The 21,504-nt window shown below is 41.4% G+C and overlaps 1 protein-coding gene across 4 annotated transcripts in view; it reads left to right on the top strand.

Moving 5' to 3' along the window:
* The window catches only part of PHTF2 (putative homeodomain transcription factor 2), a 145,306-nt gene that overhangs the window by 67,806 nt on the left and 55,996 nt on the right, over positions 1-21,504 (top strand). For all 4 annotated transcript variants that reach the window (XM_034765851.1, XM_034765841.1, XM_034765823.1 and 1 more), the window contains 4 exons: positions 9,428-9,497; positions 14,097-14,255; positions 17,583-17,748; positions 18,451-18,615. In XM_034765851.1, coding sequence (XP_034621742.1) covers positions 9,428-9,497; positions 14,097-14,255; positions 17,583-17,748; positions 18,451-18,615 — 560 coding nt within the window. The remainder of the gene's footprint in view (positions 1-9,427; positions 9,498-14,096; positions 14,256-17,582; positions 17,749-18,450; positions 18,616-21,504) is intronic.

The following is a 21,504-nucleotide window of genomic DNA, read 5'->3' as shown; positions in this document are numbered from 1 at the left end:
ATCACTGTACACTAATCGGATAGCAATGCTTCAGTTAAATTGTTGCATATATATGTTTTAAATTATGAACTAAATGGTTTAGCCATTGAGAGTAAGTATGTAATACTTTATAGCAGTGGCTCTCAACCTTTCCAGACTACTGTACCCCATTCAGGAGTCTGTCTGGAGTACCCCCAAGTTTCACCACACTTAAAAATTACTTGCTTTCAAAATCAGACATAAAAATACAAAAGTGTCACAGCACACTATTACTGAAAAATTGCTTGCTTACTTATTTTTATCAAATAATTATAAAATAAATCAATTGGAATATAAATATTTTACTTTACATTTCAGGGTATAGTATATAGAGCAGTATAAACAAATCATTCTGTATGAAATTTTAGTTTGTATTGACTTCGCTAGTTCTTTTTAAATAGCCTGTTGTAAAACTAGGCAACTCTCTAGGTGAGTTGATGTACCCCATGGAAAACCTCTGCATACCCCAGGAGTACACGTACCTCTGGTTTAGAACCACTGCTTTATAGTAGTATGGGGGGAGGGATAGCTCAGTGGTTTGAGCATTGGTCTGCTAAACCCAGGGTTGTGAGTTCAGTCCTTAAGGGGGCCACTTAGGGATTTGGGGCAAAAATCAGTACTTGGTCCTGCTAGTGAAGGCAGGGGGTTGGACTCGATGACCTTTCAGGTTCCCTTCCAATTCTATGAGATAGGTATATCGCCATATTATATTATTATTATATTATATTATAGCACCTTTCACATGGGGACTTCTCTTGATTTGGCAACACATAGAAGTGTGTCCATATGTTACAGATATATGGCTCTAAAAGGATGGAGGATGTCTGAGTGTTAGGTCTTCTGGCTCATCAGAAGACCTGTGTCTCATACAGACATTGTCTAATACAGACTAATGTTTGTTCAAATTGTAAAGATTGGTGGAGTGGCAGGACTTCAGAAGCATTCAACACAATAACTACCTATAATCTCAAATCCGAACAGTGGGCACAGTACTTATTAATTGAAGTGTTATTTCAATGAAAACCAACAATAATTACCTCTGCAGTAGTATAACAATCATATACATAAGAAATTGAAATAATCTGTTTCATATGCATTATGTTCTTTTGAAAACATGCTACATGCCTCTCAGAGATAGCTCTTGGTTGGGCAGTCCTATTTTACCATAATTAAGCAATTATACATGAGTGGTTAAATTAATGCTGTTCACTATCACATTTATATTGTGAAAGTTTAGTATAGTTGCACTTCAAGTAACGTGCTTTTATTACAATAGGCAGCTGGGGCTTTACACAGCGTCAGTCCTACTCTACTGCACTGTTGTATTGCTGTTATAAAAACTTGCGTAAACATACAAATTCCATAATTTATGTACCTTGAAAATTTTCATGATTGATCAATTATTTCTCAGGTTTCCATGTTAAAAATAAGTTCTAGTTTACAGTAAATGTTAACTAAAAATGTGCAACTAAGTTCTTTATAGTATGCATTTGCATTCTTGCTTAATTCTGTTCACACTTTTTTTCTTTTCTGTTGCATTTTATTTCTAAAGATAAAACCTTATGAAAAGAAATTTAAGGCCAAGGCTTTCCGAAATAACTAGTAGTTTTGGATGCTTTGATTTTTGAGTACCAACTTGAGACTTCTTAAAGGGTCCTGATTTTCTGAGGTCTAGCACAAGCACTTTTTGAAAATTTGGCTCCATTGCAGTTTGGGCATCTACTATCACTAGTCAGTTTTTAATATATTGGGCTAAAATACTGCATAAACTTGATACATGCATTCTTTTGGTGTGTTTTACCTACTCGGTACATATTTTTATACAGTTTCTCTGAAATAGAGATAATATTCTAAATGAACAAATAACATAAAACATACCAGCTTTGAAGTTTCTAAAGAGTAAACATACACTATAACCGCTTGCAGATAGATTCTGAAAGGAACAAGGACCAAGATTTTAGAAAATGATTAGTAATTTTATGTGCCTCAGTTTTTTGTGATATCAACCTGAAACACCCTAAAATGGCCTGATTTTCAGAAAGTGATGAGCACTCAAGCTTTAGAAAATCTGGCTCCTTTAGTGTGTCTCATATTGAGCCCCCAAAACTGAGGCACCCAAAATGACCTAGTCACTTTCTGGAAACTTGGCCAGACTAAATGTGGTGTCATAGAAAATCAGGGTTGGAAGGGACCTCAGGAGGTCATCTTGTCCAACCCCCTGCTCAAAGCAGGACCAATCCCCAACTAAATCATCCCAGCCAGGGCTTTGTCAATCCTGACCACCACCTCCCTAGGTAACCCATTCCAGTGCTTCACCAGCCTCCTAGTGAAAAAGTTTTTCCTAATATCCAACCTAAACCTCCCCCATGCAACTTGAGACCATTCCTCCTTGTTCTGTCATGTGGTACCACTGAGAACAGTCTAGATCCATCCTCTTTGGAACCCCCTTTCAGGTAGTTGAAAGCAGCTATCAAATCTCCAGATGAGGCCTCACCAATGTCGAATAGAGGGGAATGATCACGTCCCTCGATCTGCTGGCAATGCCCCTACTTATACAGCCCAAAATGCCGTTAACCTTCTTGGCAACAAGGGCACACTGTTGACTCATATCCAGCTTCTCGTCCACTGTAACCCCTCGTCCTTTTCTGCAGAACTGCTGCCTAGCCATTCGGTCCATAGTCTGTAGCAGTGCATGGGATTCTTCTGTCCTAAGTGCAGGACTCTGCACTTGTTCTTGTTGAACCTCATAAGATTTATTTTGGCCCAGTCCTCTAATGTCATGGCTGGGTATTCACTAATGTTAGTTTCCACGTGAATGTTGCCAAGTATTTTATTTCTCTCATATTTGAGCTGTTGCATTTTGTCATTTTCAATATAACAAGTTCTAACTCTGTGCTATTAAAAATATTAATTAAAATGTATTTGCAACATTAATGGGATTACACAGGCTTATTTGGCAGCTAGGAATCTGCTCTGCCTATCAGTGTGGAACCCCCCCTTCCTGCAACAACCTGCGTTCTCAAGATTTCCTTTAGTGCTGACATCAGTGCTCATCCCAATGCCGGCATCAATACTGGCCTCAATACCCTCAACTCTCACAGTGCTGCATAGACTTCTAGATTGCCTGGCGCCCTTACCAGCACTGCATCGCCTCTGCCTAAAGAATACTCCTATTCTTCTGACTCCAGAGCAGTGAGAGGCTTCTCTGGGTAGATTGCAAAGGTCAAGATCTTTGCCTTCTTCAGCTCGGGAAAGACACTTTCCTCATTATTAGGTCCTTTTTTAGCCCAAGTCACAGACCGGGACCTCATTGTGCTAGGTGTCGTACGAACATAGAACAGAAAGATAAGATCCTGGGTCAGGGACCATAATCTGAGTAAGATGAGACGACAGATGGGAGAGTACCAAGTAAACAATGAGACAATATTCGTTCAGTCATAGCTAGTAGTCTCAGCACACTAGCAACCTAACCATTGAAGAGGGATTTGAAGGTGGATAAATGAGGTAGCTTTACGTATATTTACAGAGAGTGTCCTCCAAGTGTGCAGGATAGGATGGGAGAAAGCATGAAGATATTTGTTAGAAATTTTAACAAATGCGCAGTGGAGGGTGGCTTTGGCCAATTAGAGGAGAGAATTGACAGCTTGATAACTAACAAGATGATAGGTTGGGTGAGGATTGACTGTGAAGGGCCTTGAAAGTGAATACGTGCACATTGTTTTTGATAGAGAAGTGAAGAGACAGTGGAGGGGTTCAAAGAGAAGGGTGGCATGGGCAAAGTCACAGTCTCTGAAAATGATCTTTCTGGCAGCATTCAGAATGGATGTGAGTGGAGCAAGACTGCATTTGTCAGGGTCAGAGAAAAAGATGTTGAAGTAATCCGGTTGTGAGGTAATGAATCTGGATGAGGGTTTTAGCTGTGGGGATGGATAGGAAAGTCTGTGTTAGAGATGTTATGCAGAAAAAATATCAGCAAGATTTAGATAAAGCCTGAATGTGAGGACTTAGAGAGGGGTCAAAGTTGATGGTGGTACCCAGGTTATAGGCCTAAGTACAGCAGGATGGTGGTGGTGTCTAGTGATCAAAAAAGGAGGTAGTGGGGATGGTGTGGGAGGCAAGATTAAGAGTTCTGTTTTAGCTATCAACTCAAGCTTAAATGGTGGTAGACATCCATACGGAGATGTGGAAGAGATGGGCTGAGATTTTAGCTTGACAGGAGGAGAGAGGTAGATCTGTGAGTTGTGAGCATAGAGTTAGCAGTTGAATTTGTTTGCAGATGAGATTACCCAGAGAGAAGATGTAGAGGGAGAAGAAAAGAGGACTAAGGATGAGCCTGTGGGTCTGGATCATCAGTCTCTTAGAGCTTAGGAACTATTTCTTCGAGTGCTTGCTCATGTCGATTCTATTCTAGGTGTGTGTGCACCCACGTGCACAGTCAGCAGAGATTTTTTTGCCTTAGTGGTATCTGTAGGGTCGGCTGTAGCGCCCCCTTGAGTGCTGCGCTCGCGCATTGGCATATTAGATGCTGCCAACCCTACGCCCTCTCAGTTCCTTCTTACTACCCGTGGCAGTTGATCGGAGCTCCTTGTCTTGCATCACAAGAGCATTAGCAGTTCTTCACAGCCCATTGTCTGTCTCCTTCGTATATAGTTTGTAGGTTCCTAGTTAGCCATTAAGTGTTAGGTTAGTTGGTAGTTAGAGTACCAGCTGCGATTTCACCCCAGAGCAGAGCATGCCCCAATCTCCTGGCTTCAAACCATACTCGTCCTGCAACAGGCCGATGCCTATTAGTGACCCCCACAACAGTTGTTTGAAGTGTTTAGGGGAATCCCATAGAAAGGACAAGTTCAGAATCTGTAAAAACTTTTGTCCCAGAACACACAAAGAGTGGGATAGCTGCTTGAGAGCCCTCTTCATGGAGACTGAGCTTCGTCCTGTGTTGGAGTCCTCCTGCTCGGATCCCACACTGAGCACCTTGACATCAGTGCATAACGCACCGCCAGCATCGGACTCTGCCCGGCACCGTGCCCCTCGCCGGTGCTAAAGAAGCGACAAAAGAAGAAAAGCCCCCCGGCACTGGAAGGTAAAGAGGCCTTGGGCAAAGGCCCTATGTCAGGCCATGTGCCCGCCTCAAGGTATCATGGGGGTACCACTGAGGTTGAACCCCCTCAGCCAGCGATCAGCCTCCGACTCCCGGGAGTGGCAGGGGACCCTGGCTTCTCCTTGGGCCCTGGTTGCCCAAGCGGCCCCAGCAGCTAAAGAGCAAGCTGGCCGATAGGCACTGCAGACACCGCACCAGGCGCCAGACGCTGCTAAGGTCCCAACTCATAAGGGTAAGCCGATCAAGAGACTGCCCCATAGGGCAGTGGAGAGCACCTTTGGTCCCTGGAACGAAGGAGTAGATCCTCATCTCTGGGGCCTAGAACTCCAGCACCGCATCCCCGGTCTCCAGTCAGAAGACCCAGGTCCCCGACGCTGCGCCCTCCCCCTACAAGACATGGGACACCAGAGTCAAGGCACCAGTCCCTGTACCACCAGTACCGACGAGCTTCCTGTCAAAGATTGCCACGGCGCAGGTCACCCTCTCCCAGACGGTCTCCCAGACTTGGGTCCCCTACTGGGGCGGGATTGCCTCTGTTGCAGCACCAGTCTCCACCCCCCAACCCCCTCGGTACCACTCATCGGCAGGCACCGATCATCACCAGGATCAGTTGGCAGACTCAGGCCTTGACAGCTCCGCCCCGGTTGCTGGAAGTTCAATGGTTGGACTCGGACCGGGTGTTCAGCCCCTCGCCAAGGAAGGGTGATTCACCGCCGACCTGTGAAGCTGGTGTGGCAGCTGCAGCGATGGCATGGCAGGAGGAACAATGGCCCACTCAATGGTCATACTGGAACCTTTGGGGCATGCCCGTTATGCCGGTCCCATATTCCCACCAGTTGTCCCTGGATGCCTCGGACTAACCACCCCCAGCACCGCCAGCACTGGAGTTGGAACACGGTACTAAATTCAACGTGGGGACAGCACATCAGACTCAGCACCTAAGTTGAAAGTTGCAGATTTAGTGCCATAGAAATGAAAATATAATGTAGCTTATTCTTTATAAAGTGTATCTAAGATGCCTATTAGAATGTTTAATTATGAAGATGGTGCTATATTTTAAGAGACCTCACAGTATAAATTTAAAATAATCTAGGAATATAACCCAGGAGATCCCTTCCAGGTCCAGTACACTGTTGTTGCAAACAGCCCCATTATATAATTCTGTAAATGATTATATCAAGCCCCAATTTAAAAGTAGTTAGGTTTCTCCCCTGTGCCCCCAACCCCACCCCCCAGTCCTACTTGAAGGCTGTTGCAGAACTTCACTCTTCTAGTCAGAAACCTGCTAACTTTATTCATAGCCTGTTTATACACATTTGTTCATGTGGCCAACATTGTCCTCAAGCTTAAATAGCTCTTCTCCCTCTCTGATGTTTACTCCGTGACATATTTATAGAGAGCAGCCATATTCCCGCTGTGTTCTTTTTGCTAGACTAAACAAGCCAAGCCTTTTAAGTTTCCTCTTGTAAAGTAGGCTCTCCAAGTCATTTTAGTAGCCCTTCTCTGTACTTCTTCCAATATGAATTCTTTCTTGAACATGGGTGACTAGAATTGTATACACTATATCAAATGAGATCTTATCAGTACCTCGTACAAGGGTATTAATACTTCCCTATCTCTGCTGGAAATACCTTGCTTCATACATGCTAGGCAAACACTTTCCTTTTTCACAGCTGCATCGTTTTGATGGCTTAGTCATCCTGTGATAGACTAATACATCCAGGTCTTTCTATCCCTCTGTCATTATACTCGCTCCCATTAGCATCCTGCCTTTGCCCCCATGGTCTGCATCATCACTGTTTATTGAAAACTGGGACAACATATTCATTTAGTTTGTGAGCCATACCTATTGTTGTTTAATCTCTACCTCACTGGTTTTCAACTTGTGGTCCTGAGACCCCTGGTGGTCTGTAGACTGTCTAAGATTTCCAAAGGGGTCTGCAACTCCATTTGAAATATTTTAGGGGTTCACAAATGAAAAAAGTTTGAAAACCACTGCTCTACCCCATAGCAACCCTACTTCTTTTCTAGTTCTCTTTTTATTTATATTGGTAAAAAAACATTTTACTATTAGTTTTAATTTCTTTTGCAAGGCCGAAGTAAGGCTTGCCTTAAGCTCATTAAACTACTATGAGGCTTAAACAGGATTTCCTGTTGATAGAGATATCAGTTTTGGAAGAAGCAACAGAGGGTCCTGTGGCATGGATTCACACCACAATACAAAACTCTCCCCCACTCCCATAAGTTATACATGTTTAAAATAATGTTTTTTTTTGTGATAGATGAACTTCCTTTTACATTTGGAGCTGTCTTGCTTCAGATTTCACAGTGATCTACAGCAAATTTTGTAACTATTAAGATTCCCATTTCTCATTATGGAGACTTATTTTTTTTGTTCAGCATAACATCTCAATAATCAGACTGATGTGCAGACTGAAGGAAGACTTTTACACATCATGTTTACAAGACTTATCTGACAGTGTTTTAATTTTTACATGCAGCTAGTTTATCCATATTTGCTGTCTTGTAATATATTTAACTTGGTATAACCATGTTTAGTTGTGCTCTATGGTATGTTGCTTTGTTTTGATTAATTTCTTCTGTTTGTCTCTCCAGCATTCTACACCTCTGATTTATCTGATCTAAATCTGTAGCAACAGCATTGTCTTGTTCAATATTACCAACATCATACCTGTTTGAGCATGCCAAACTGAAATTACTCATTTAAATTAAATGGAGAAAATTGCATGCATTCATGCATCTACTTGTCATAAGATGAATTTGCCAGTTCTGGCATTACAGTAATATGACTAATTATCACTGACATTTGTTTGCTTCTGCCATAGGTATAGTGTGACTTTAGGTAAGTCTACACTGCAACAAAAGACTCTTGGCACTGCTGTAACTGGCCTGAGCCAGTTGACTCAGGCTCACGGGGCTAAAAATTGCAGTGCAGATGATAAGGTGTTGGTTGGAGCCTGAGCTCTGACACACCATTAGGGAGGAGGGTCTCAGAGCTTGGGCTCCAGCCTGAGCCCAGATGTCTGTGCTGCAATTTTTTGCCTCACAGCCCAAGTCCTGTGAACCTAAGTCAATTGACCTGGGCTCTGAAACTGAGTGCTGCAGATTTTTTATTGCAGTGTAGATATACCCTTTAACTCATAACTTAGTAAGTTTGTATTGCTAATTTTATGAATGAAATTGACATTCTTGAAAATAAATACTTAAATGTTTTACAAAGGCAACTGCAGTTTATGCATCAGTTTAAAAAATATTACAGAAGGATAAGGTTCAACCATCCCTGATAGTAATTCCACACCACTAACCTGCTTTTGAGAACAACATATTAACTTTCAATCCCTAAAAACTGTACTCTATAGAGTCCATATCCCCATAATGTGGCCAGTGTAATTGACGTCAAATTTCAGAAACCAAATGAACCATAATTAAGGCTATGTTTTAGTCACAGGTATTTTTAGTAAGTCATAGGTCACGGACAGTAAACAGAAATTCGCAGCCTGTGACCTGTCCATGACTTTTAGTATATACTCCTGCCTAAAACTTGGGGGTGGTGCTTGGGGAGGGGGGGGTGCAGTGGGCGCTAGGGGGGCGGACGCCATGGGTGCTTGGGGGGCGGGGGGAATTGCAGCCTGGGAGGTGCTGGGGGGGATGGTTGGTGGGGCTGGGGCAGATTCCCTACCCAGCCCCAAGCTCCATCTGCTGCCTCTGATCCACCCTAAGCTCAGGTCCTGCAGCTCCCATTGGCTGGGAACTGTGCCAATGGGAGCTGCGGGGGCAGTGCTTGCGGGCGGAGGCAGCATGTGGAGCTAGAAGCTGAAGGAGGGGATTTCCTGTTGCCTTAGTGTATATAGATTGCGATTAAAGAGAAAAAGGGTGTAGTGTTTTAAATAAGGAAAATGACAGTAAACCACAATCCAAGTATATTACTAACTCTGGCAAATGTGTGTATAGTATGTTGCATTATCATAGTCAATAAGAATTTTTAGGCACTTCTGAAAATCTCACCCTAAAGGGGCAGTAATTGATTAGTTTTCATTACATTATCCTATTTGTTGAAATTTTTTTTACCCCATCTTGGCTTTACTTTAACACATTGTTTGTATTTAATACCAGGTACATTGTTCTTTGGAACACTTGTTACTTTAGATTTCAAATTGTGAATTTGGCATTTTCTTACACTTTTTTTTTTAAAACATTTAAGACAGTTACTGACCCCCATTCTTATTTTTAGCTAATGTATATCTTCGGTTGTAGTGTTTAGATTCCAATATTTTTTGCATATTGCAGGGTCTGAGGAACAAGCCAAAGAAAACTGGACATGTGAAGCCAGACCTCATAGATGTCGATCTTGTAAGAGGTAAGGCTTGAGCTAGTAAATGCTGAATTTGTCAGTAATTTGACCTTATGGGGACAGTTATAAAAATAATTGTCTTTATCCTGATAGCCTTGCAGCAGAAGAGTTGAGTATAACTATAAAAATGAGAAGAAACTCTACGGCTAAAGAAACACCAGGAAACAGTTGTCTCCTATTTATGTCTAAATTTAAAATTAAATCAGTTTAGTTGCCGTATGTAGTTGATCATGTAGATTTATTATAGCCATAGTCTTAAGAAAAAAGGAAACAATTGCTAATTGTTTTGTATCTGATAGTGTCCATTTTAAGAAACTTCAGAGGAAAGTTCAAGAAATCCTGATAAGGACACTTCAAGGAATAAGCTTGAGCATAGTCTGAGAAGGGGTTTATAGATGCTGTACATTTATTTCTTCCCTGTAAAATAGGTGTATTTGATCATACTTATTGGCTAATAACTCTTAGCCTCAGAGTACAAATCCTTGTCTTGATTGGCTGCTGCCTTTGGGACTCCTAATCTAAATGCATATACAGACATGTGCATATCACTCTGTCACTTACCAGCCTCACTCCGCTTTCAGAATCTCTGTTGCTCCTTGACCCAGTGAAGGTTTACATTCCACCCCAATAAGTAACTTTTACTGTATTTTTAGCTTCCCTTTTCCCCTCTTTTCACACCAATGCCTCCTTTCATCTTCCTCTCTTTCAACTCCCTCTTAAATCAGGAGCTGGCAGCAAAATGAGGCCAATCCCTACGTGACACAACAGGAGCTCTGAGGAGTTTTGAAAACTGAGCTGTGACCCTGAGAAGTGCCTGTGTTCCCATTTCAGACTAGCTCATTTGATGGAGGGCTGCTCCCATTCACTTTTAAAAAGGATAAGATGGAGTACAAAGTAAAGGAGCAACAAAAAATAAACACAAGTCAGTTTTAAAAAAGACTAATGGTTTTGGGAACAAAGAAAGGGAGAGAAGGTGGAGACCATTTCAGTATAGCATGAATATTTTCTGCTAACTCAGTAATAACCATATCCTTGGGTGAATAAACTCAGAGATCTAAGAATTATTGTTAGCTTATAATACCCTGCGGTTATTTTAAGTGAAACATGAAATGCAATGTTTATTTGGCAATATAAAGCTGAAGGACCAGATCTACTGGTATTTTGTTAAGTATTTGAAAGTGCAATCTACAGAGGAGTAGTTCTTCCCAGGAATATGAGTGGCTAGCACTGCAGAGCTATTTATTTATTTTGTTTGTATTATTGTTCCATCTAGGAGCACTAGTCTTGGACCAGGACCCCATTGTGTTAGGCACTGTGGAAATATCCATAGATTATGAGCAGAATGGAAACAATTCAAGGTCATAGTATTGTATAAAGCCCTTCATAGGTTAGTCCCTAAGTACTGAAGCAATCACCTCTGACCTTATGCCTCTGCTCCACAATTAAAATCAGGCAGGGCATGCTCACTCTCCAACTGGGTCAGGGACAGGAGTGTCTCAGTAGAGGCTGTGGAGCTCTCTTCAAAACAAGTCTTAGACTGTCTTTGATGCAGTGCAGGTCCCATTTATTTTTGTCAGGCCTATCCTTTTAGAACCATCATCCCTTTCTTCTGTTCTCTTATATGTTGTTGCCTCCTTTTCATCCGTAGGGATTGTGTTAACTGGGAATTGATCTCTCATGTGTTAGTGACTTGCCTGAATGGTGGTGGGTTTTGCCCTGTACCAGATCCTTTGGTTGGATCTGTCTGTCTAGAGATCAGTGTTTTTATTTTTGTTTTAGATTAGTTTTACTGTACAGCTCTTCATGTTTTTCAGTAGATGTCTTTTATAAATAGGTTTGCATTAAATTCATTATACACCTCTACCTTGATATAATTCTGTCCTCGGGAGCCAAAAATCTTAACTGCGTTATAGGTGAAAACGTGTTATATCGAACTTGCTTTGATCCACCAGAGTGTGCAACCCTGCCCCCCCAGAGCATTGCTTTACCGCGTTATATCCGAATTTGTGTTATATCGGGGTAGAGGTGTAATTAAGAACAGGAATCAGTTAAATTTTCACCTTTTCATTCTATGTTTATACAGCAACTAGTATAATAGGGTCTTGGCCCATGACTAGGGGGCATAAGTGTTAAAGTAACAGTTTATACATAATTTTTTTGTGAACAAAAATCGGTTTAAAAGCACTGTAACTATAAGAAGATATGGGATTTATGGTCATAATATCTATAAATGTCCATTGCTTCAGAAGTTGGAGTATAGGCTAGTTTTAGAAACCTCTAAAATGTATTACTCTGTTATGCTTGGGAGGCTTTATCATCTGTAGACCTATGAAACAAGGCAGGACTTCTCTGCAGCTTGTTACAGACTAACTGTTACGTTCTTTTGGATAGGTTTATTGTCCAAACTTAAAACAAACAAACAAGTTTCTCAGCTCACCCTTTACATATTGGGCTCTTGCGGTCTCTTCTCCCAAACTCTGGCTGTCCTGCAGCTTCCTAGCTTTCTCTGTCAGTTCTGCCTCACTGGGTCTTTCTCTTACCCTTTATAGCCCCAGGTCACATAATGCCTTTATAGCCCCAGCCCCACCTCCTTAATTAGCTCAACTGGGAGCACATGTTCTGGCACAGGGAGGCAGGACCTACTTCAGTTACAGGGGCTAGCCACCCTGTGACATACCTGTCCCTTTAAAAAAACAAAAAAAACCAAACGACTAAAACCCTGCCTCTTTCACAGATAGGCTTTTTTTCTGATTTGAGGCCCCTTCCAGACTTCTTCCATCCACAAACCAAAAAGTGCAGGGGCCTGGTGGCCCCTGTGCAGCCTCCTGTTTTGGGCTATATGAGAGCTTTCCTGAGACTATTTTGTGACCCTGTTGGGTCACTCTTAACTCTGCCATATCATTCAGGCTGCTCATTTCCTTCAGCCACAGAGAAGGCTTCTGCCCATTTGACTTCCTCCCACACTGAGTTAGGCTGGCATTGCCTAGCTCAGCTCCCTTGATTGGACCTTTTAAAAATTGTTCCAGGATGATTTGGTCCATGATTTTCTCCGTTGAACTCGTCTCTGGGCATAGCCACCAAGCCATGAGGTCCTGTAATCTTTGATCGCTATGTGTGGTCATGGCCCCCATGGAAATGGTTCAGCCCAAAACCGGTGCTATACACCTCTGAAGTCAGTCCTAGTCTATTTAAGATGGCAGCCTTCACCACAGGATAGGAGCCTGTCTGCTCGTTACTTACTGCTTGGTATGCTGCCTCTGCCTTGCCCATCAGGAACAGTGCTATGTAAATTGACTCCTTCCTGCCTGCTGCACTTGCCACTGTCTCCAAGGAAGGCCTGTGGGTCGTTCTCTGGCCTAAGCTTCACCAGGCCAGGGACTAGCTGATCTGAGCTTCCCTCTCCATCACCAAGCAGGTTCCCCTGGGTCTCTTGACCTAACTGCTTCTATAGACATTCCTGTTGCTGGAAGGGAGGGCCTCTAGCCAGTGTTTTTGAGCAGCAAGTTGTGCCTCTGTTGCTTCTGTAGCCTGTTCGTCAACTGTAGGAGCATAGCCTCTGTCTTTGCTGTTCCTGTTGCTGCTGTACTGCAGCTGTCTGGTGTTGCTGTGCTATAACCAATAGATGTATCATCTCCTCCATCTTCCTTAATCAGCCAAACTAGGTGGGCTCAGTCAATGCTTGGGCTTTCCCTTTTTTCTTGGCACCAGTAATTCTCCTCTCTCTCCCCTTGTACCAGGGGCCGATATCAGTGCTAGCCTTCTCTTCCATATGTCAAAGAGGTCTTCTCCCCAACTTGTTATGGTCTCATTGCCACACCCACAGTCTCTCTTAGGCAGGTTTATTATCTAAACTTACACAAACAGTTCTGCAGCTGACCGTTTACATTTTAGGCTCTCACTTCTTCCCTTCCCAGTTCCTCTTCCTAGCTCTCTCTCAGCCATTTCTGCCTCATTGGCTCTCTGTCTGACCTTTGTAACTGCAGGTGCAGCCCTGCCCCCTTAATTAGCCCAACTGGGAGCACCTGTTTTGGCATAGGTGAGAAAATTGCATTCCTATGTTGCCTGTATAGTCTAGCACATTTATTACCTGAAGTTTCCAAATGTGTGTGTTTGCCAGTTAAGAATGAGCAGCATCCACTTTTCTTCTGGACCCCATTGGTTGCTAGTGTATTTAACAGTATCCATAAAATGTATCTTTAGCCAACTCTATGTAAATCTTAAATTCCTGGTCATTTGACTATTTGTAATGTGTTTTAGGTAACTCAGAAAAACTGAAGTTATGCATAACACAGTAAAGAGTACCTAACTTTATTCTAATATAGCAAAATAAAATCATGCAGTAAAAAATAAACTTTCACTTTTCAACAAAAATCCTTAATGGTTGCTTGCTTTATTCTATGAGGTACCTGGAGGTGGATTTGAACTTTTGAATCCTGCAGCAGGTTGCCTTTACACCACCTGGGTGGTGCATGTGTATATATGTATGTACCATATGGATGCATTAATACACAAGACAGCATTGTGATTTATATTGTACTAAAATGGTAACCAGAACTTTATTAGATAAGTGTTTTTAAGAATAACATTTGTTGTCTTTAATTTTAGGATCTGCCTTTGCTAAAGCAAAACCTGAAAGTCCTTGGACCTCTCTGACCCGAAAAGGAATTGTTCGAGTAGTTTTCTTTCCATTTTTCTACAGGTGGTGGTTACAAGTGACATCAAACGTCATCTTTTTCTGGCTGCTTGTTCTTTACCTTCTACAAGGTATAATTGGATAATAAGATAATATAAAAGCAAACATTTGTTTTTAACAATCTTGAAAATATTGTATCTTGTCAAGTTCACTTAGTACTGACAAGATCCAGTATTTTCAAAATGCTGAGCGGTCCTAATAATGCACTTTTAACTTACACAGCTTACTTCAGATAAAGGCTACTTTCCTAGGACCCCCTCATAAGTCCTGGCAAAAGCGGGGGAAGAGAACATAGATGGCAGCACACAGCATTGTGGCCAGTAGGCATTGGAGAGAGGCTTCAAGGCTTTCTAAATTACACAGGGGGGCATGGAACAATCCAGGATTGGGAGGGTTTAATGGTAGCTTAAAGCCACTTTAGCACCCCTTCCACTTGAACAGTGAAATCTGTGCTGTGCTTCCATCCTCTCTATGATGAATATGAATATTAAGAGTTTTCTGAACATCCAGGGAATACCAGAACTCTGAGCCCTGAGGAAAATAACCTCGTTAGCACCCTTCCAGTAGCTCTTCTGATCAACTATTTTCTCCACCGTTTTTCTCTGCTGCCCAAACTTCTAGCTCCACTTCCCAGTAATACTTCCTTTTGCTTGTCTTTATATATACCCTGTTTCTAAGTGTATTTAAACACCATAATTGGTGTTGCATTTAGGATCTATAATTAGCTGTGCATTCTGGGTATATTTTAAATCACTGGGGAGATTTTACTCTGGGTAGATGCAGTCTGTGGATAGTTGGGTATATTTTTTCATGTAATATGTTCACCAACCTAAAATCAGATTAAAAGTATGTTAACATACAAAGAATGTAAAAACATGCAAATATGTGTCCCAACAAATATCCACAAACGGACCTTCCTTTTTTAAACTATTGAATAAATATATATACATTTAATTTAGAAGAATTTACTATGGTATAATGCTTGTTACTTTAAAATGAATCTTTGAAACAAGGTCAAAGATTGAAGACCTTGCATTTGAAGGGGATGGACTTTTTAGTTCTAAAACAAATGAAGTCTTACAGAAAATGAGAGACAAGATCAACAGCTATACATCAGGGTTTCTTGCAACCTTTTAAGAGGAAAATTCCTATACCTACCTTCAAATAGCAAAGGCAACATTGTCCATCTTATTCTTCATCTTTATATTTCAACAAAGGCAGACAACACTGCCAGCGGCATCAATGGCAATCACTGCTTCTTGGTAGCAATATAAAAGATGTCCCTTTAAATCCATGATGAGACAAAGGAATTTGTCCTCCATTCTGTACCTGCAGTTAGAGTGCATGTGTGGCATGAAGTTCAAGAGCAACAAAACAACCTTGAATTCAGTTCCCCTAACAATTGGAGACCCTTTGTCATGTTTACAGCAAGTAGCAAAAGACTCTGTAGACAGATGGTTTTGATTATTATAAAAGGACAATTTGAAATCTTCTCTCCAGATCAACCTCCCCTCCCTCTCTCTTCATGGATCCCTCTCACAAGTTGGTGTTAAGAATAGAAATCTCCACTTTATTAATGGAGGGAGCAGTAGAGGAGGTTCAGGAAAATCTCAAAAATTGGGGTTCCTACTCCCACTATTTCCTAATTCCAAAGAAAGATGGAGGTCTTCGTTCCATCCTGGATCCAGGACTGACCAGATGCATCCAAAAGTTCTTCTTTGAGTAGTGTCCCTATGGGTGCGCCACTGTAGGTGTATCTGTGCCCCTGTGCCTCTAATTGGAGATTTTTAACAAGAGGTCTCTGGAATCACCAGGAGTCTTGCCTTCATATCAGTGTTCTGGAGTTAAGAGCAGTTTGTTGGCACTCAGATCATTCCTCTCTCTGGTCAGATCATTCAGTACTCCAGTGCAAAGATCAGTGGTTCAAGTAGCCACAGACAATAGAACAGTAGCTCTGCATGTGACAGGGTCTCTCAGTGAGTCAGTGGACCAGCTACATAGAGACTTTTCCCAGATGCACAAATGATACTTTGTGGCTTCATAGCTACTTTGGGGTACTTTGGTACTTCAGATAAAGATCTAGTTACCAAAAGACTTGAACAAAAAGAAGGGCACTTGGTGTTAAGAGCAGGAGCCAGATGCTCACTCTCTGATACAGTCCTCCTACATTGGGGTACAGATCTGATGTATGCTTTCCCACCATTCCTTCTAATGTGGAAGATTGTGAAGATGATCAGCCAGGATGATACTTATTGCCCCAGCATGGCCAAGATAGCAGTGTTACATGGACTTGTGCCTTCTTTCCAAAGGGAATTACAGACACTTACTTGTGTCATAGCAGCAAGGGAAAGTGTACTATCCAGATCTGCTTTCGTTGCATCTGACAATGTGGGGGATAGGACTCTGGCAGAATTAGAGAAATCTTTCTCTGTAGATGTACAATATGTTTTACTTATCTCTAGAAGACAAGCAACTAGGAAATGTGATTTAAAATGAAAAAAATGTTCACTGTGGCTGTATGATCAGGGTTGATCCTGTGTCATCCCCTATTCAGTTGATATTTGCTGTTCCTAAATAAATCGGTTTGTTCATAACTTTCAGCACAGAGGCCAGTTTTAATAAATTATATATGAGCTTTATTCTGATTGTTGGATTCCATGAGTTCATGCACCTCAAGAATTTTCTTGGAAGCATGAACAATTCCTAGTTTAAAAGTTTCCACGGGTGACACATTTCTTGATGCATGAATATTCAGTTTATATAGGTTTCTTCTGACCAACTAAGAAGTAGTTGCATCAGGACACTTTCCATGAAACAAGCTGACATTCTAGTTCAGAGGACTCATGGTATTTGTGAGATATAATAAAAAATGTCCCATAATATCAAACACATTGATCCATTTTATTACAATTCCAAAACATATGTAAACATGCCATGCTGTGGTCTACATACAGATGAGGATAAATTTATAATAGATGTGACAGTATGAATAAGTGATACTGTCCTATAGTTGTTAGTAAATTTTTTTAATCTTCTAGTAATCCTATTTAAAGATTTCTTCCAATTATCCTCTGAGATCACCAGACCTGGAAATTGTTTCCATGTGTCTGGGTCAGAAATTACATCTATATTTGCAGCATATAATTAAGATATCAGAATGGGTGTGGTTCTACTTCTAAGATTAGAGTAGAATCTGCAACCTGTCATTTAGCAATGCAAGTTGTATCAGAGATATATTTGGCTTGAGTGAGTTAGGTGAAGAGCAGTTAGGATGTGGAAAAGGATCTCTAGAGATGTGAATAGTTTTAATTTTGTGAAATATCCCTGTTAGTTGACCAATAGAGCATTTCAAAACAATTCAGACATTGAATTAAATTTTTTTTTTCCTTTTTTTGCAGTTGCCGCAATAGTATTATTCTATACAGCAGCAAGCCCACATAACATACCTCTGACTGAAGTAATTGGGCCAATATGGCTAATGTTGCTACTTGGAACTGTGCATTGTCAGATTGTTTCAACACGAACTCCTAAACCACCACCTAGCACAGGGGGTAAAAGAAGAAGGTACAGTCTATACTAAAATGTTTTCTATCAGTTAGGATCATGAGTACGTGAAATTATTTTGGAATATACAATCTCTGAACCATTTTGCAAGGTTTTGTCTACAATAGCGTATGATATGCATTGTTTTGTAAGAAATTTGAGTACTGTGTGTATGTTTACTAAACTTTAAAAGTGATTTAAAACATTTAGTCTTGTGATTTCACCTTTATTTGGCTATGTATTGAACCTTTTTGCTTCAAATTGTGTGTCACTAAATATTGGTAGAGACTGTTCTGTAACTATGAATGTAAACTTATATTATTCAGTACTCAATACTGATCAATAATCTTCCTGTTGGAGGTCCAAATTAAAAGAAAAACAGTGCAACCGCAAACATGGGCCCCATCCTGCCAACACTTAAATGAATAGGGTTTACTACTATGAGTAATCCTGTTGAAATTGGTGGGACTACTCACAACTGCGGGTTTGAGCCTTTAGTGTTTAGTGAATTTACGTTTTTGTCTAGAAGAAATTATATAATGAAAATGGACAGTTCTAATGTGCTGAATGTTTTATAATGTTTATTAAAACAATGGTAAATTACTAGATTAAAATGTTTTAAAAAGTTTATTTTGCATGCTTACAAAAATTGTTGAACACGTTATAGAGCTAATGGATTACATTTATAAAGATGCCTTCCAATTTTAATCTCTTCTGATAAAGGAAATTAAGGAAAGCAGCACATTTGGAAGTACATAGGGAAGGAGATGGCTCTAGTACCACAGATAACACACAGGAGGGAACAGTGCAGAGCTACAGTACAAGCACCCCTTACAGTATTGGCGCCGTCTTCAGAGATATCTGGCATGCTGCTTTCTTTTTATCAGGGTTTGTATTTATTTAAGGCTATGTATATCGTAGATATGCACTATCCCTTTTCTGAAAAAGTAATATTTGATCTATATTTCTATCAAATGTTTTTTTTCTACCGAACAGAATGTTTTTCTGTTTTTCTAACATACTCTGAATTATTTGAGCTTGTGTGGACATTAGTCTTTATTTTGGCAAATTCCAGTGAAATAATCCATGTGACATACAAAATTAATGGCTTAATTTTACAAATGTGTTCGATGCTTGAGGGAGAAGTAGTATATAAGGCAGAGGTGGGCAAACTATGGCCCACCATATCTATGGCCATATCCGACCCACGGGAGGCTAACCCCCCCCGGCCCCTCCCCTGCTGTCCCCCCTTCCCCACAGCCATGCAGGCAGTGCTCTGGGCAGCACGGCTGCAAGCTCCTGCTGGGCAGTGCGGCAGCGTGTGTAGCTCTGGTCAGGCGGCACAGCTGCCAGACATGCTGGTCTGAGCAGCATGGTAAGGGGGCTGGGAAGTTGGATAAGGGGCGGGGGGCCAAGGGGCAGTCAGGGAGCATGGGGTGGAGGTTTGGGGTGGGGGGTGGTCAGGGGATGGGGAACGGGGAGGGGGTGGGTGTAAGCGTGGGGTCCTGGGGGGCCTGTCAGGGGGGTAGGGGTGTGGATGGGGCCAGGGGATGACGAATGGGGGGGTTGAATAGGCGTGGGGTCCCGGGGGGCCTGTCAGGGAGTGGGGGTGTGGATAAGGGTTGGGGCAGTCAGGGGACTGGGAGCAGGGGGGTTGGATAGGGGGTGAGGTCCCAGTGGGCAGTTAGGGGAGGGGGGTCCTGAGAGAGGGCGGTTAGGGGACAAGGAGCAGGGGGGGGTTGGTTGGGTCGGGGATTCTGAGAGGGGCAGTCAGGGGGCGGGAAATGGGAGGGGGTAGATGGGGGTAGGGGCCAGGCTGTTTGGGGAGGCACAGCCTTCCCAGCCCTCCATACGGTTTTGCAACCTCAATGTGGTCCTCAGGCCAAAAAGTTTGCCCACCTCTGATATAAGGACTATCAAAGATAAGAAACTTCAGTTTCTCTATTTTTAAATCCTGTCAGAGAATAACTTACTGGTGGCAATGGAATTCCATGACATGACAAATTTAAATGTATATATTTCTTTGCTCTAACTCTATGCCTGCGCGCGCAAAAAAAAAAAAAAAAAAAAAAAAAGTCAAGGTGTCAAATACCCATAAGCTTTTATTGTTCAAGAAGGACAATAGAATACTTAAGGTAATGAAGTGCAACTTGCATATTTCTTTTTTTAAATTAAGCCTTTATACGATTGGAGGGAAAGTATAGTTATTGTGCCCTTCAGTAGCTTATTTCTTTTGCGAACAATGAATCTATCCAAACAGTGGTCCTCCGGAAAACTTACGTAAAAACATTCAATAGCTCTCTAGAATCCAAATGCAAGTGCACTATACAGCTGCATTAAAAATTGGGAGGCATTTAGAAACTGTTCAAAATATTGTATGTAATCTAAGGTGATCTAAAATTGAGAAAAGGGATACTGCAGTTTCCTACATGTATGTTTTCTATCGTGGAAGTTTCGTCTTAATATTACTACACGAACAATTTATATTTGTGATTGTGCTCTTAAACTCTGATAAAGTTTATTCGGTGTTCTAAAGTTAATTACCAGGAGCATCGTATTGAGCTGCAGGCTTTGATATTTTAAAGCACTGGCAATTCTGTCCCATCTTAATTTTATATACATTTTATTTACATTTTTCATTATATAAAATAAACTGGCTTTGCAAAGTACAAGTAATATCAAACGGGTGATCTTTTTGAGTAAGCTCACATCTCAGTAAATTGTTCTTCATGCAATCTATTCCAGCGCATTTGGAGCTGATTGTGTAAAGTGCTGAATATCTTCTACTTTCATAGAAGTCAACTGCACTTAGCACCACACAGGATCAGGCCTGTGGCACCCCAAAATTTTACCTCACTTTCTGAAGGGTCAACATCACATACATAATCTTTACAGTTAAGCAGGACTGTGTCTCACTGTAGAGCTTATTTACATCATTTAATCAAATCTCAGGGTTATAAGCAATGAGAAGAACTTGCTACACCCCACCCTGAAAGGCTAGAGCTTCTTTGACAGCCCATCTGAAGAAACTGCAAACTCAGATCTAACCTATGTCTCGTATGGCACATTGTATAGCACTATTACTAGGTCATTAGGAAGGCTCAAGTTGTCTTTGTCTACACTATGAGCTGGGGTCTGTGATTTCCTTGCTTGTGTACACATTAGCATTTGCTTTCATCAACCTAGCATGAGTGTAAATAGCAGCGTAGCTGCGGTTGTATGGGTAGCAGTAGTGGAGGCAGGGCTGAGCTGTGCTGAGTGCATACTCACAGGCTTCAGGTGGGTTTGTACTCAGTTTAGCTTAATTCACTAAGAGAACTAAACTAAACCATATTAAGGCTACTTTAATTCTGAATAATAGTATCCACACAGGGATTTCATGCAGCTTAACAAAGCCACTTCAAATTCACACCATTCGTTAATTTGGATTCACTTTCCTGGATGTTTCCATGTAGACAAGCACTTAGTACTGTAGTTGAAGGCACATTCAACATTTCGCTGTACATGATTACTTCCATTTTCCTTAGTCAGAAGGGTCTAATTGCAGTCAACACAGAGAATCATGGAAGCTAGCTGTGGTGAAGTTTTATGCTATTGCTCTACTACTGCTATGGAGCTACCAGTGCAGAAAATACTATTTCTAGCATAGCCTTCGGTATGGAACAAATTGAACTGAATTTGATTTGTGACTTTTTTTCTGTCCCAAAGGAATTGTTAACATCGTTGCCCAGATATTTGCCTGCATGATTCATTGTGTATAAACTGTTCAGTCAATCC

Source organism: Trachemys scripta, chromosome 1, assembly GCF_013100865.1.
Source record: "Trachemys scripta elegans isolate TJP31775 chromosome 1, CAS_Tse_1.0, whole genome shotgun sequence".
Taxonomy (NCBI): Eukaryota; Metazoa; Chordata; order Testudines; family Emydidae; genus Trachemys; species Trachemys scripta.
This window is presented reverse-complemented; position numbering and strand designations above follow the sequence as displayed.